The sequence below is a fragment of the Phaenicophaeus curvirostris genome, chromosome 4 (assembly GCF_032191515.1).
Source record: "Phaenicophaeus curvirostris isolate KB17595 chromosome 4, BPBGC_Pcur_1.0, whole genome shotgun sequence".
NCBI classification, from domain to species: domain Eukaryota; kingdom Metazoa; phylum Chordata; class Aves; order Cuculiformes; family Cuculidae; genus Phaenicophaeus; species Phaenicophaeus curvirostris.
Genome location: NC_091395.1, coordinates 24,280,995 through 24,295,389, shown reverse-complemented (window position 1 = coordinate 24,295,389; position 14,395 = coordinate 24,280,995). Strand labels below are relative to the sequence as shown.

At 38.3% G+C, this 14,395-nt stretch overlaps 2 protein-coding genes across 2 annotated transcripts in view; one reads left to right on the top strand and one right to left on the bottom strand.

Annotated features, from left to right (window-relative positions):
• Window positions 1–454, bottom strand: part of TBCK (TBC1 domain containing kinase) — a 117,616-nt gene extending 117,162 nt beyond the window's left edge. Inside the window, exon 1 of the mRNA XM_069855521.1 lies at window positions 286–454. The gene's annotated coding sequence lies outside the window, so the exon portion shown is untranslated. The remainder of the gene's footprint in view (window positions 1–285) is intronic.
• Window positions 455–648: 194 nt separating this feature from the next.
• Window positions 649–14,395, top strand: part of AIMP1 (aminoacyl tRNA synthetase complex interacting multifunctional protein 1) — a 39,747-nt gene continuing 26,000 nt past the window's right edge. Inside the window, exon 1 of the mRNA XM_069855543.1 lies at window positions 649–691. Coding sequence (XP_069711644.1) covers window positions 690–691 — 2 coding nt within the window. The 5' untranslated portion in view covers window positions 649–689. The remainder of the gene's footprint in view (window positions 692–14,395) is intronic.

Here is a 14,395-nt window from a genome sequence, read left to right as displayed (position 1 = left end):
GAAGAGGCCAGCTCTCTCTTCTCTACAACCTCCTTTCAGGTAGTTGTAGAGAGCAATAAGGCCTCCTCTAAACCTCCTCTTCCATAGACTAAACAACCCCAGTTCCCGCAGCCTCTCCTCACAAGCCTCGTTCTCCAGCTGAAACAACTACGGGAAGCGCTGGGAACCCCAGGCAGTCCCGGTAACCGCCCCACGGGCCCTGTAAGCCCACCAGACGGAGCCTCCCCAGCCCCAAAACACCGCACACAACCCCACAAAGGCGCGAACTGCGCTGCCTTTCCGCACCTCACGCTCACGCCCCCGCCGGGCCCGCCGCTCCCTCACGCCCTCAGTAACCGGGCAGCCCAGGCGGGGCTCCCTGAGCCCCTCCTCCACTACTAGACGGGGCTCCTTTAGCCCCTCAGTGACCGGGCGGGGCTCCCTCAGCAGAGGCTGTGCAGGACGAAGCAAGCCCGCCCCGCAGCGCGACGCCTTTATCCACCCCCTCCTCCTTACGTCAGTGCACCGCGCCACCCAACCCCGAAGGACCCCGCCTTGGGGCCGCCCCGCTCGATGCCTGAGATTTCTTTTTCAGTTTGGGTTCCCTAGGTGCCTCCTGACATGCCTCCGGCGTGCGCCGCGGCAGCCCGCGAAAGGGGAGAGGGTCCTTTCCCCGCAGCGGGCAGAGGCGCGCGGCAGCCGCTCGGTTCATGTGAGTGTCTCCTGCCGGGGCCGGCGTGGCGAAGTGGGGGCGGCTTTGTCCCTCTCACCGCGCCCGTGGGCGCTTCGCTTGTTTTGGTTCTGTCGTCTCTCACCATGGCGGGCTGACAATCTAAGGCTCCCCCATGGGCCGGGCTGGCGGGAGTCCCGCAGGCCCTGTTAGGCTTCCTTAAAGAAGTGGAGTGGCTGGGGCGGGGGTTCCCTGCGAGCCCCGTGCTGGAGGAGGAGAGTGGTTGTAGGGAAACTGCTGCCGTCTCTCCAAGGGGAATCTCACTGCAGAGAAGGGGGAAGGTTGAGCAGCTCGAATTGGAGGAAACGGCGTTATGTTCGTTGTTGTTTGGCTTATATAAGGGATTTAATCTTGAGGCTTTAACGTGTGCTGTAGCTGTAGGGTGATATTGCAAGCTGTTCTAGTTTGGGCCAAAGTAAAATGTATTCTTTAGCGTGTCAAGTAAGTAAGAGAATATATTCTGATTTAGCCCAGTCTGTTCCTCTCTTGTGAGATCTCATCTGGAGTATTGTGTCCGGTTCTGGAATCCACAACATAAGAAGGATATGGAACTGTTGGAATGGGTCCAGAGGAGGGCTACAAGGATGATTCACCTTCCCTGGAGGTGTTTAAGGCACGGGTGGATGAGGTGCTAAGGGGCATGGTTTAGTGTTTGACAGGAATGGTTGGACTCGATGATCCGGTGGGTCTCTTCCAACCTGGTTATTCTGTGATTCTGTGATTCTGTGTGATCAGAGGCCTGGAGCACCTCCCATATGAGGACAGGCTGAGAGAGCTGGGCTTGTTCAGTCTGGAGAAGAGAAGGCTCCAAGGAGATCTTATAGCATCCTTCCAGTACCTGAAAGAGCTACAAGAAAGCTAGAAAGGGGCTTTTTCAAAGGTGTGGAGTGATAGGATGAGGGGGAATGAGTATAAACTGGAGACAGGCAGATTTAGACTAGACATAAGGAAGAATTTCTTCACCATGAGAGCGATGAGGCACTGGAACAAGTTGCCCAGGGAAGCTGTGGCCGCCCTATCCCTTGAGGTGTTTAAGGCCAGGTTGAATGGGGCTTTGAGCAGCCTGATCTAGTGGCAGATGTCCCTGCCCATGGCAGGGGGGTGGAACTGGATGATCTTTAAGGTCCCTTCCAACCCTATTTTATGATTCCAAACCATATTTTGCTGAGAGGAAGCATGTGCGTGAAGTGGTTCTTCTGAAATCAACTTCTTTTATTCATCCCAGTGATGGACTGTTGAAGGAAATGCTGCAACGTAGAGGCATGTAGAGAAAACACCTGGAATGTAGAGGCATGGAGTATCTATTGCACTTAGCGTAGGAATGGCTGTTAGTAATTGAAAAGTAGATGTTTTCTCTGTTTTGATACATGGTATATTTGTTTATTATGGCTTTGAATAGATTTAAGTGAGTGAAAAACAGAGTATAACTAAGCATTTGGTCCATCCTCAGTACAGAACTTGCAAAATTTAACATACAGCACATACTGTGTATAAGGATGCACGGATTGGATAATAGGGGTGAGCTTATGGTTTGTTGCTCTTTGGGTTATGTTATGAGTACACAGCTAACCAGCATACTGCAGTGTTACTGAACTACTGTGTACCTTGAGCTAATCAGGAAGTGTCTTTGTCCTGGCTTTAGCAGCTGGCAAAATGAAGAAAATACTGCTCCAAACCAAGTAATCCTTGGATTTCCTACTCTTTCTGTTTCTGTAACTTGATTGGTTGTTTTTTAAATTCAGACATTGTTTTTCACAAATAGTGTTGTGATTCAGGATGCTTAGATGAAATCTGCAGTAAAGTAAAGCAGCAGTGATTAAATATACCATCGCTTTTTTTGTATGCCCCTATCATTCGCTTACTATATTATTCTCCATTTATGTTTAAATAATAATATTTTATTTAGCTGACCTGTTTGAAAGCAAGTCCAAAAATCTGTAAAATAACACCAAAGTCCTAAACCTGAATTTTTAATGCTGGATATTATTAAAAAGGATAAGGCCTTAGAAATGAGTTATAGATAGAACTTTGAGAAATCTTATAAAAAAAAAGAAAATCAGTAAAGTGGTGTGTTTTGGTTTGGGATTTTCTTTGTTTATTTGTTTTAGTAGTTTTGGGTTTTTTTTAGTTATCCTCAAGGATCTTTGCTTCTCAACATGGCTTCATCATAATATATTCTCCCCATTCAGTTGCAAAGTCATAATATATTCTTGTTATGGTATTTTTGACTTTAAAGAATTCTAACAAATGTATTGGTGAGTTGCTTTGAAGTTTTAGCAGCATTGAATCCTGAAAGTGCAATATGTTAAGAGTGATTTAAGCCAAAATGATTCTTCAGACTATCTTTTACAAATTTGGACTCTGGATTGTCTTCAGAGGCAGAATGCTTTAGTTCTTATTTGAAGCTCTTCTCTCTTGTGGTCTGCTACATCATATTTGGTTTTCTGATTTATGCAGCATAGTTTAGAAGGAAGGATTGCTCATAAATACTCTTCAGTTTCTTCAAGTGTTTGGAATGAGCTTATGATTTAATATCTATTGAGCATTTTGAAGTCTCTGTGAAGTGTGCTGTAGAATGCGCTTGTAGGGCCAGTTCCAGATAAGCAAGGTCAGGTCATGGAAGAAAAGAGCTTAGGGAGAAAGCAAATTCAGTTTTAAATCAAAATATGTAACAATTAATAGACTTTGTCAAATGGAACCCTAGGGCAAGCTGCAGCTGAGGAAGATTGGCATAGCCTAAAAGAAGTGCGATGGGTTTACAAAAGCATAGCTTCCATTGCAGTTATCTGGAGAGAATTGTATCCAATGAAAAAGGATATTTGCTAAGAAAAAGATGTTGTACAAATCTTATAATAGTCATTCAGTTTGAAAATAATAGGACTCTCTAGTTGTCTTATAACCTCTGAGCCTTGATGCTTCTGATGGTGAAGCATATGTGAGTGGGAGAAAAGTCTGAAAAGTAAGAGTTTAATGTAGAAAGGTACGATGAAGTTGCTTTGACATTATTATAATTATTATCTACCATAATATTTTTGAACTTTTCTGATTATGATTTGATTGCTGTATGTCACAGCTGCTATGTGAGTGAATTCATTCATGTATATCTCTTCTAAGAAAGTGTCTTCTAAAACCTAAAGATTATCAAATGCTGGACAACACAGATAAAACTGAGGGGTCAGCATAGAGGGCAGTTGCAAGGAACATCAGATGGGAGCAAAGTAAAGAGTATGCTTTGTTTCTTGTAGTGGCATGAATTATATGATGTCAGTCCAGCAGAGATCCCCAGAACCCCCTGTTTTTCCTCCTTCTAAACAGATACCTCTATGGTTCTTACTACTGTCACCAAGAAACATTTCCCTTTTTACATTTCCTGCCATACTGAGATGAGGGGGAAATCAATGTTTAATTTTAATTTCCATAGTTGCATTACTGTTAAACAGTAGGCGGGGGTGTGGTAGGGGAACAGTCACAGATAGCTTTTTTTTCCTCCCTGGTGTGGTGGAAGCCTTCCTTACTCATAATTTAATATGATTTCAAAAAGATTTGGGTACATCTCAAAGCAATCTTCTGAAGAAAACTGCTTTAATGGTTTTTTTTTGTATAGATAAATAAATATTTTTTGTATTTTATATATACAAACATGTAATATTTATATGTTATATTTTATAGTTGAAATATGTATGTTTTACATATTAAATTTATTTACATTTATTTATATATATATATAGTGCTTGGGAAGAAAAATGTAGACTTTAAAGATAATTCATTTAAGCAAAACCTGAAAAATGGTTTACTGACTAGGCTTGGTGACCACAGATCAGTAAGGCATCAACTAAAGTTTTAGCAGTTTTGTTTTCTCTTGGAGAACAAGAACATAGAGTAATGTCTGTGTTATGACATTAGAGGTCAGTTTCTTCAGAGTGAATATAAAATTAATACACCAATATCTTACTTCACAGGTAGTTTATTTATCCTCCTTTCATAGTTATCAAATCTTTGATGTGTTTTGTCCTCCCAAATAATGACACTTGAAATGTCAAAGTGTCACAGTTAGAAGAGTAGGCTTTGCTACGTGTTGTTTAAAGTTAAATGAAATGCTGTGATATGCAAGAAGGAAATATTTTCGTAACACTGAGTGTAATGAAAAGACCTTAGTAGAAGAGGAGCAGGAGAGGAGAAGTTCTTCAGCCTGGAGAAGGAAAGACAGGAAAGACCTTGTTGTGCCCTTCCACTGCTGAAGGAGGCCTAAAAGTAAAACGGGGCCAGACTTTCCCTCTTGTGACTGGACATGGGGTAATGGTTTGAAACTAAAAGAGGGCAGGTTCAGACTAGATGTACAGAATACATTTTTTACTGTGAGGATGGTGAAACGCTGGAACAGGTTGCCCAGAGAGGTGGTAGAAGCCCTATCCCTAGACATTCAAGATCAGGTTAGGTGGGGTTCAGCATCCTGATCGAAGATGTCTCTGCTAATTGCAGAGGGGTTGGACAAGATTGCCTCTAAAAGTCCCTCTCAACCCAAACCATTCTATGATCTCAGGTTCATTCTATCATGCCTTTAATCACTTCTGACAGATGTTTTATCTATCCTGTTTTTAAAACCTTCCAGTGATTGATATTCCATAACCTCTACAGGCAGCTTGTTCAGTCCTTTACTCTTACTTGAAAATTTTCCAAATGTCTAACTTAATCTTCCTTGGTTTTTCCTGTCTTCAGTAGACCTGGTGAACAGCTTAGTCCTATTCTCATACCAACATACATTGTGTTTGAATAATGAGACCAAGTCTCCCACCTATCTTTTCTTCCGTAGACTAAACAACTACACTGCTTTTGAGCTTTTTGATCATCTTTGAAGTGTCTTTAAGCAGTTGAGAGACAGGAAAGGAGGATCTGCACAAAAGCAAATCTCTGTGGCAGTTGTAGGTGGGGGAAAGTCCTGGTTATGCATGAGTGCAATTTTTATGTTTCTTGGGAAGCCTTGTGAGCAGCTGAGACAATATGTCCATAATATTATAACTAAGTATAACTAAATAGCTAAAATATGGTTAGTCAGGCCTTTCCTGGCTTGCCTCTTCATTATTCCTTCCTGTTTCCTTCATGCTTCTTTTCTAGAGAAATTACAAGTTTGAGTTGTTTTTTTTTTCCCTTTTAACTGGAGGGGAGAGGCACGGCAAGGGGATAGATTCCTGGGTGAGAAGTTGTTCTCTACAGTGTTTGTGATGTGTTATTGATGCATTGGTTGCCTTTGCACTTTTTGAGTCATAGAGTCTTTAATGGTCAAGTCCATAAAAAGCGTGAAACGTTTTGTAAGCAGGTATTCTCCTCCTGAGAATGTAGCCCCTGTGATTCTGGTTGCTTGAATAGGTCTGATAGGCAGAAAAAAAGACAGTTTTGAGCATAATGAAAATGTGCTAGTTTTCCTGGGTAGAATGACAGGTCCAAATGTTTTTAGATTGTCACCATATTCATTTGAATATTCCTAAACTGTCCAAGCATACACATTTATATTTAAATAAGAAAAGTTCCTAGCTTGAGCATGCACTGTGCTTCTGACAAATGCTTATAAATTCAGTGTGGTTATAAATTTGTCAGCAATTATAACTGTGGTTTTATGCATGGCAATCACTGTTAATCTTGATGACAAACTTGAGTGTGGCAGATCTCTACTCAGTTTTCTAAGGGAGAGTTGCTTATGATGCAAGTCGTGGCCTGCTCCTGGATGATGATAATAAAGGTATGAATTACTTTTAAAGGGATAAGTGAGGGAATCATCTCTACCTACTGAGTTGAAAGATAAGGTTTCTCTTAAGTTATATTTACAATCTAGAGTCATGATAGTCTGAAATCGATGTATTTTGATGATTAAATGCATCATTGGTAACTATAACAGCAGCTGTTGACATATGCTGTTTCTAAAGAAAATTACTTTGATACTTTGCCAAAATGGGAATTGGATAATTTCCTCTTTGCTGTGTACAGTTTTCAGAAAGAAATTCCAGAAGAGGTACCTTCTCCTGACCTAGTTTTTACAATTTTTCTTACACTCCACGTGTATACAGTCTTAAGTTCTGGTGCCGCTTCACATAAGTTAATAGCTTGGAAACTGCTCCTTGACTTTAAAACCTGTAGTAAGGGAACCTTAAACTACCATTTGTATTGGAAAGCAATATATGCTGTATTTAACCATCATCCGTTAAACACACTTCACATAGAAGGACCCATTCTTCTTTCCTCAGAATGCTGGAAAAACTGACAGATTAGAAGAAAACTGATGGGTTAGAAGAAAATTGAATTCCCCTCATAACTGCTTTCTTGCTGTATTGTCTCATGTCCTAATTACCTGAAAGCAGACAGATTCTGAGATGCTTTTCACATTTGAAAGCAGCTGGCAATGCAGAAAACATCATCAAATTTGCCTCAAGTTAGCACATCTCCTTGAGATCATTTGGCATAAACCTACCCATTATAGAAGGCTTTTATTTGTATTTCCTTCTGATCAGGAGCTTTCCCAACGGAACTTCAGCTGAGTATGAATGAATAGTTTAAGTATTAGACTCTGACTTTAGGATCCTCTCTCGGAAACAGTCCATGGCTATTGGATCTGGTTCCTATCCCAGAGTGTTTCTCAATTACAGCTTAATATACAGCTTTGTAGTGGCATCTTGTTTCAGACACTGAAGATAAGTGAGCAGATCATTTCAACAGCTCAGTTGGCTGGGGCGGCTGGGGACTTCCATTCCCACCAGAGTGTGTGAGCTTGTGCATGGCATGCAAGAGGCATTATGTTTGGCTTGGTAGCAGCCTCTGTGGAGTGAAGGCTGTAAGTTCACATTGATGCTTGTCCTACTGTAAGGTTTGAAATCTTCTGTGTGAAGTGCTCTCATAACTGGTAACAGTTGCACACTAAGGAAGTCACCATTGCCAACTAGGATATGACACTGAACCGTACACCAGGGAAATTAAGCTTTTTTGTAGGGGTTGAATTACCCTGCTATGTCACAGCGGGTGAGTAATTTCACATCCATATGACCATCTATAAAATAATACTAATGATAAAAACAAGGCGCAGGTTTTTTTTCCTTTACATATAGCTTGTAATTAATTTTACTGAAAAGCTACCTACAAATTTGCACATTTTGAAAATGCTGCACCAAAATATTCTAATTTAAATTAATTGTTCTAAAATGTCAGATTTTTAATATAATCCTGTGGTATTCCAAATTATTCTCATTTAGCTCAATTTCTACTAAGCTATGGAATAAAAGAAGCTTTGAATTCAAAGATGAAATATGGCTATTCTCTGAAAGCTACTTGGATGATATTTCTGTCAGATTCCATCAGTCTTAATAGCTGACATCAGCCCTCTTGGTGTCCAAGATGAATGCAAAAATGTTTGGTGGTTTTGTTTGTTTGTTTTGCTCTGCACTGATCTAGTATTAAAGAGGAGAAAATAATTTTCATCCCAGAAGGTTCTGAAAGGGAATAATTACAGGCCTGCTTGCTCTTTTTGTGCCATTAAAAGATACAGTATTGCCGTGCTTTCTCTCAAGCAGTGCTTTAAGTATTTATAGGAGATGTGGTCAGGAATTTTACCTAGACTGACAAGCTATTAACTCAATAACCACGTTGCTGTTCTGGACTGTACCCAAAAGACTCATAAGGATACGTACTGTGAAATTGAGTTCTCAAGTGCTCATAAACCCAGATTCTTAGTAAGAGTTATGTTCCTGACTTAGTACTTTCCACTACCAGTGTGTGAACATTTTTGTGAGGACATATGCAATGTTAAATTAACAGAGGGGAGAGGATGAAGGTGTTGTCCTGTGACAGCTAGTTTTGCACAGGATGCTAAGAGGTAGTCAGAAAATCTCTTAATGTTCTCTTATAGTTTAGAATACAGAAAACATCATAGGCCAAAAATAAGCCTTTCAAGATCACGCTCTTTGGGTTGGGAAGGTCATGTTTGTATGTCAGCTAATATAACTGATAGACAAAAGTGTAGTTTGCATGGGGTTTACATTTGATTTATCAATCCTGGCAAACTGATGTTGTTTTCAAAATGTGAAATAAGTGTATAAGTGGTTCTCTGTTAATAAGAACTGAATGATTGAAAGAAAAAAATCCTGTTTTAAATATAAGCAGCATTTGCTGTACAGGGCAAAGTGACCATGTTTATTGTATACAAAAGGCATCTTTTCTGTAAGACTTTCTTGTGTTTCAAATCAGTAGAATGTCTGAAATAGCTACATAATAATATAACATTTTTGTAGGTGTTGATATCTGAGCAGAAGAAAAGCTGTTATTTTGATTTCAGGTATCCTTTGAATTGTTTCTTTGTGCACTTTATTTAGAAATGATTGACGCGTAGTTGCTGTATGGTCCTCACTTCAGAAGTTGATTCTTTTTTTCCTGCTGAAAATAGCAGTCTTCATCTGCAGAAATGTAAATCTACTAAAAGCTTTTTTCATATGAATTCATTTCTTTTATCTCCAAATAGGAAAAGAAAAGTCTATGTATTTCTACCACACAAGTGAAAGTCATTGATCTAAAAGGTGGTTAGTTACAATATTGATTACTTGTATCTAGATATTTTTCTAAGTAGATGAGATGCTTGATAGGAATTTTAAGTCTTTTTCACTCTGCATGCGACCTTTGTTTGAGGCTGGTGTCAGGAATATGAAGCGGTAGATACTGCTGGCATGTGGTTTTGAAATGACATGGAACTCCTGCTGAGGATTAGTTGATGTCAGCCCACTTTAGATCTAAACGTTAATTTAGTCTTTTCACTCCACAGCTGAATAAATTTTTTTCTCTGTGCAGAGTAAGTTACTATCTTTATAGATTTTCATTAAAATATCATTCTCCTATATTATGTGAGTAAATTCAACACTGGAAAATAAAATTTGTGATGAATGAAGCTGGGTCATTGAAAACGTATGGGAGGGGTTTACCTATGTTAATAAGATACTACAGCTGCAGGCTCAAAATTCTGTGAGGAACTGCCTTTCCCTATCACTCACTCACTCACACACACACACACACACTCACACACACACGATTTCGGGTTTAATTCTCTTAAGGTTTTATTTGGCCTGAATAAAAGAATGCCTAAAGTTTCTGCCTCAGTTAATACCAACAACCGTTAATGTGTTTTTTGCTGTACATCTGCATCATGTTTGCAAAATGTTTTCTTGAATAAAAAATGGTTATTTTTAACCTTAGCACTTGCTTGAACTGAATGTCTAAATCCTAATTTTCCTTAGCTATGCTACAAGATACTGTTTTTACATGTAGAAAAGTAGATATTAATGTAAAAGTAATAAATCTAAATACTATTTTTTTTTACCACAGTTGAACTGTGTAAGGTAACTTGTAGGCAGATTTCAGAGTATTGTGAATTAAAATGCTCCTGTGAACTACCAAATCAATACCATTATTCTGCAGACTACCGCTGACAGAAAATATATTGTTTAATAGTATTATTTCTGAAGTCTTCGAGTTTCTAAGGAGATGATGTCTTTAAAATGTCTTCTTGGCAGCCAAGGTTTTTGACAAGGGTTATTATCCTTATTGCTGTGACAGATCCAAAGGAAAAAAATTTTGAGAGATACTTTTAAATTGTACTTTTGTTCTCAAGTAAAGCCTGTCTTAAGGAAAGGTTGTAAACATTTATTTCTTCTTTACCTTTTTATAACTGCTGTGCCTGTTCTTAATTAAGGAGGTTGTGCAAATGTTCAGGGTTTTTTTTGGATAGAGTTACAAAAAAATCAATAAAATAGCAAAGACACAGTCTTCTACTTGGTATCAACCAAATGATAGATTTAAGCATAGTTCTTGTTATCCTTCTGCTGTCTGGTTTATGGGTAGTTTACCCTGTAGTTATTACAGTAAACTAAAGCTTTCACTCCCCTGTAAAAACCTGTACTGAGGGTGAACCACAGTACAGATTCTTCGAGGTCCTGTGACTTATGCTGACCTTGCAGATTTGTCCAGATGCAGCTGAGTTAGCTTATTTCTGAATTTATAGGCATATATGTGTGACTGTAAAGTCCATCACCTGTTGAGGAATTTTTATGAGGATACTCTGAGGCATGAGTAGCAGCTCCTTTTTTTTTTATATTCAGTGATAGCCACTGGATACACCAGTTTGGAAAATTAAGCTTTTATAAATATAAAAAACAAACCAATTTTCCATGTAAGTTTTCTGTTCTAAAGAATTGGATGTATTTTGGGTTTGGAAATAATTTCTTAAAGTCAAAGGAACGAGGTAGCATGTTGTGGGTGTTGCATCTTTTCCATCATGGGAGTTACGTGAGAATTCCTTCTGCACATGATGATCATTTACCAAAAGATTCTGATAGTACTATTAAAATATTAATGCAGTGGGATCCAAAAGATACATAAGGCTGTCCAACTGTTTTGGCATATGAACTGCTACTTAAATTTCAGACTGCGCAATAAAGCACAACCAGATGAATCTCTACTGAACTTCCAGGGGACATGGCAGATATAGCGGGTGTGTAACCTGTTGAGGCTTAAATCAAGCAGTGCAAAGAAGCTGCTTTCCTTGAGCCTTGTTGTGAGCCATCCATGTCTTGAAATACTGTGCCGACTTCTCAAATTAATAAATTGTTGCATATAACTTTGTATACAGTCATTGTTACTGAAAATTTTTGGTAGATCTGAAGGCAAAAATTTTGTTACAAACCACGTCCAAATTGTTTTACTTTTGTCTTAATCTGGACAGAACTCCTTGTAGTCATGTCTCTGCTTTTTTACTCCTTGGGGTGTCTTCTTAGGGGTGGGAAAGAGTACAAAGTTAATTCAGAACTGGACTGACACAAGCATTAAGTAGAAACTGCTCCCTTAATACAAATTCAGCACAAGCTTGCAGCCAGGATGAGAATGAAATTGCTTGTGCTCCTAACTTACTGTAACCCTTTGAATGTTGAAGCTGTAGTGTGCTTAGTTATTATGCAGTTAATTAGTATTTTGCCATCTACAGGTGAAATACAGACTTGAACAAAATACTGAAATAATTTTTACTTCTGTTTATTTTCTAGTGATCTCTACCATACAGATCCAAGAGATCCATTTTAATTCAGATTAACTCTGTCATAATACTTTCAAAGTAAAAAGAAAATTCACGCTTCTACCTTTGTTTGTATGCCTGTCTTATTTCTTCATTCATTGCTTCTCAGATTTTGTTTATGCCTGTCTCATTAATGCTGTGACTTTGGTATGTTGTTCCTTCTCAAATCAGACTTGTCTTCATGTTTAAAAATATTACTTACTGGGTAAATTCTGTTGCCTCAAAATTGGTGCCAGTGGATAGGCCTTTTTTGTGCAATGTTCCATCACATTGTTTAAAAATTGCTTTCATGCTGCAGTGTTTTTCAATATGAAAAATTTTGGTTGTGTGTTTTTACTGTTTACAGACCTTTAAAATAGGGAGGAGTAGGCTCTTAGGGCCACTAAAAGACTTGCCTGCAGCTGGGGTTGAGCCTGCTTTATCTGGCAGCTAGAAGGCTTGAACTGTAGTCTCCAGCGCTAGCAAATCATTCCTCAGGGCTGGCATTGCTTCTTGGATGGACTGTGTTAGACATGTTAGTTGTTTGGAAACCTGCAAAGCAATTTGACTCTCAGTGCATGAGATGTGAGTTAAAATAACATATGGCAGAAGTGTACAACTTCGCCTAATAATTTGCTGCTTGGCAAATTGCCTTCGATACTGACTACACAGGAGTTTACAAACACTTTAGAAATTGTATTTAAGTCTTCAAAAAAAAAATTGGGCTTAATAGCCCTAGTTACAGCAATCACTTGTTTGGGGACAATGAGGAAGGAAGGAGTTTTACGTCTTTCTGCAATTATAAGTCTGCACAACTGTATTGCCATATTTTACAATACATTCTTATGTTTCAGGCTTTAATTACATTTTGAACATGTTAAAGAGGGTTTTTTAGCAAAATTCAAGGATAATAGTTAAAATTTCATTTGATCTTTCATAGCCCTACATTTCTAGTATCTGGGGGGAGATCACTGATTTATTATAGAGAGTAAAAAATCAGATTCCGTAAAGATTTATTTAATAATACTTTCTAGATTTTGTGTTTTGCAACTTATCAATATTGCTCCAAACCTACAGAAAAAAAATACACTGGGTTTTGTTTTATTGGGTTTTCTGGGTAGGTGGTTTTTGGTTGGTTTTGTTGTTTGTTTTTTGGTTTTCTGCTGTCATTGCTAGCTGTTGCTTTTCAAGTGTTTGCTATTGTTCTGCCAAAAATGTTCTGGTAAGTCTTCCTTGCTCTATGCAGAGAAGGACCTAGGTGAGTGGCTACATTTTGATCATTTACACAAATTTTCTTAGGGTCTTAAAGCATCCTAAATTGTCTTTTTAGTTGCATAAACTTGCTTCGACTATGTGAGATGCAGGAAACATGTGTTCTTCACTAGGAGTGTATTTAATTCTGAGAGACAGATGAGCAGATAGTTAAATCTTAAGTGATTTGTATGCGCTTTTTGATGCGATTGAAACAATTTTTAAGTGTGATGTGGTGCATTATGTCTTTTGCTCCATTATAACAAGGGAAATAGGGCTTTGATTGTGACTAAGTAGAATAAAACAATGCAAAAGTTTTGCCTACTGTCTAAGTTACTTCTGTTTTCATTCTTGGCATTATATTGCTGCTTACTGATACCTTAGTCTATTCGGTTATTGGTTGAAAAGACAAGTTTTTTGAAGTCAAATTTGTCAACAGCTTCATGCTTTACATGATTTTGTAATTGAGGTATTGTATTTTTCCGCAGATAAAACTTTGGAAAACCTGTATTTCTGATCATTAAATATTCTTCTTCTCTCTCTTATGAATCCTGGAAACATTTAATCATTTGGGGTTGCCTTTCCTGAGAAGGAGTATTTGGGTGCAGAAGCCATGATTGCATTTTAAAATATGTAACAAGTATAAAACCAGTGAAACACCTGAACTTCTGTGATAGTGATGGGCAAGTGCTTGAAATTTACTGAATATAGCTAATTTGCAAAATGTCCTATCAACAGAATTTTATCATTGCAAATTTGTAACTAAATGTTATAGAACTTTGCCTCCCTAAAGACAAATTACGAACTGCTGCTGTTTTTTCTGTGCTTTAATTAGATTGAAATAGTGAGGTGATCAAGACAAAACTACGATTTGATCTCAAAACTAGCCAGTTGTAGTTTTCTTAATTTATTTGTTATTTTTATATATAGTATAAATTTTCATCATTTTGAAAACTAAACCTTAAGTTTTCACCAAAAATATGAAATCAAATTCAGTATCAAATCAAATCTTAGCCAAAGATGTTTATGTATCGGGTCTTGAGTACTTTATCAGAAGTTAGGAGAAACTACTAAGAGATAATTGATTTTTCTAAAGCATAAATCCTGATTCTTTGATACAGGAGAAGATGGGACAAGTTGCAGTAATTTCGTAGTTGCTCTGGTATTTCAATTTAGCAAAAGATAACATAGTTTCTTCTTCTTCCTGGTTTGATCTGCTAACTACTGTTCCTTTCTTAGCAGAATAAAAGGGTGGGATAAGATATTCTTAAATCGAATTCGCTGTCTGTCCTGGCAGACCATGGAAGTGCAAAATGTTGGAAAGCAGAACCTGGCAAACAGCTGGCAGGTTCTGTTATATTTAT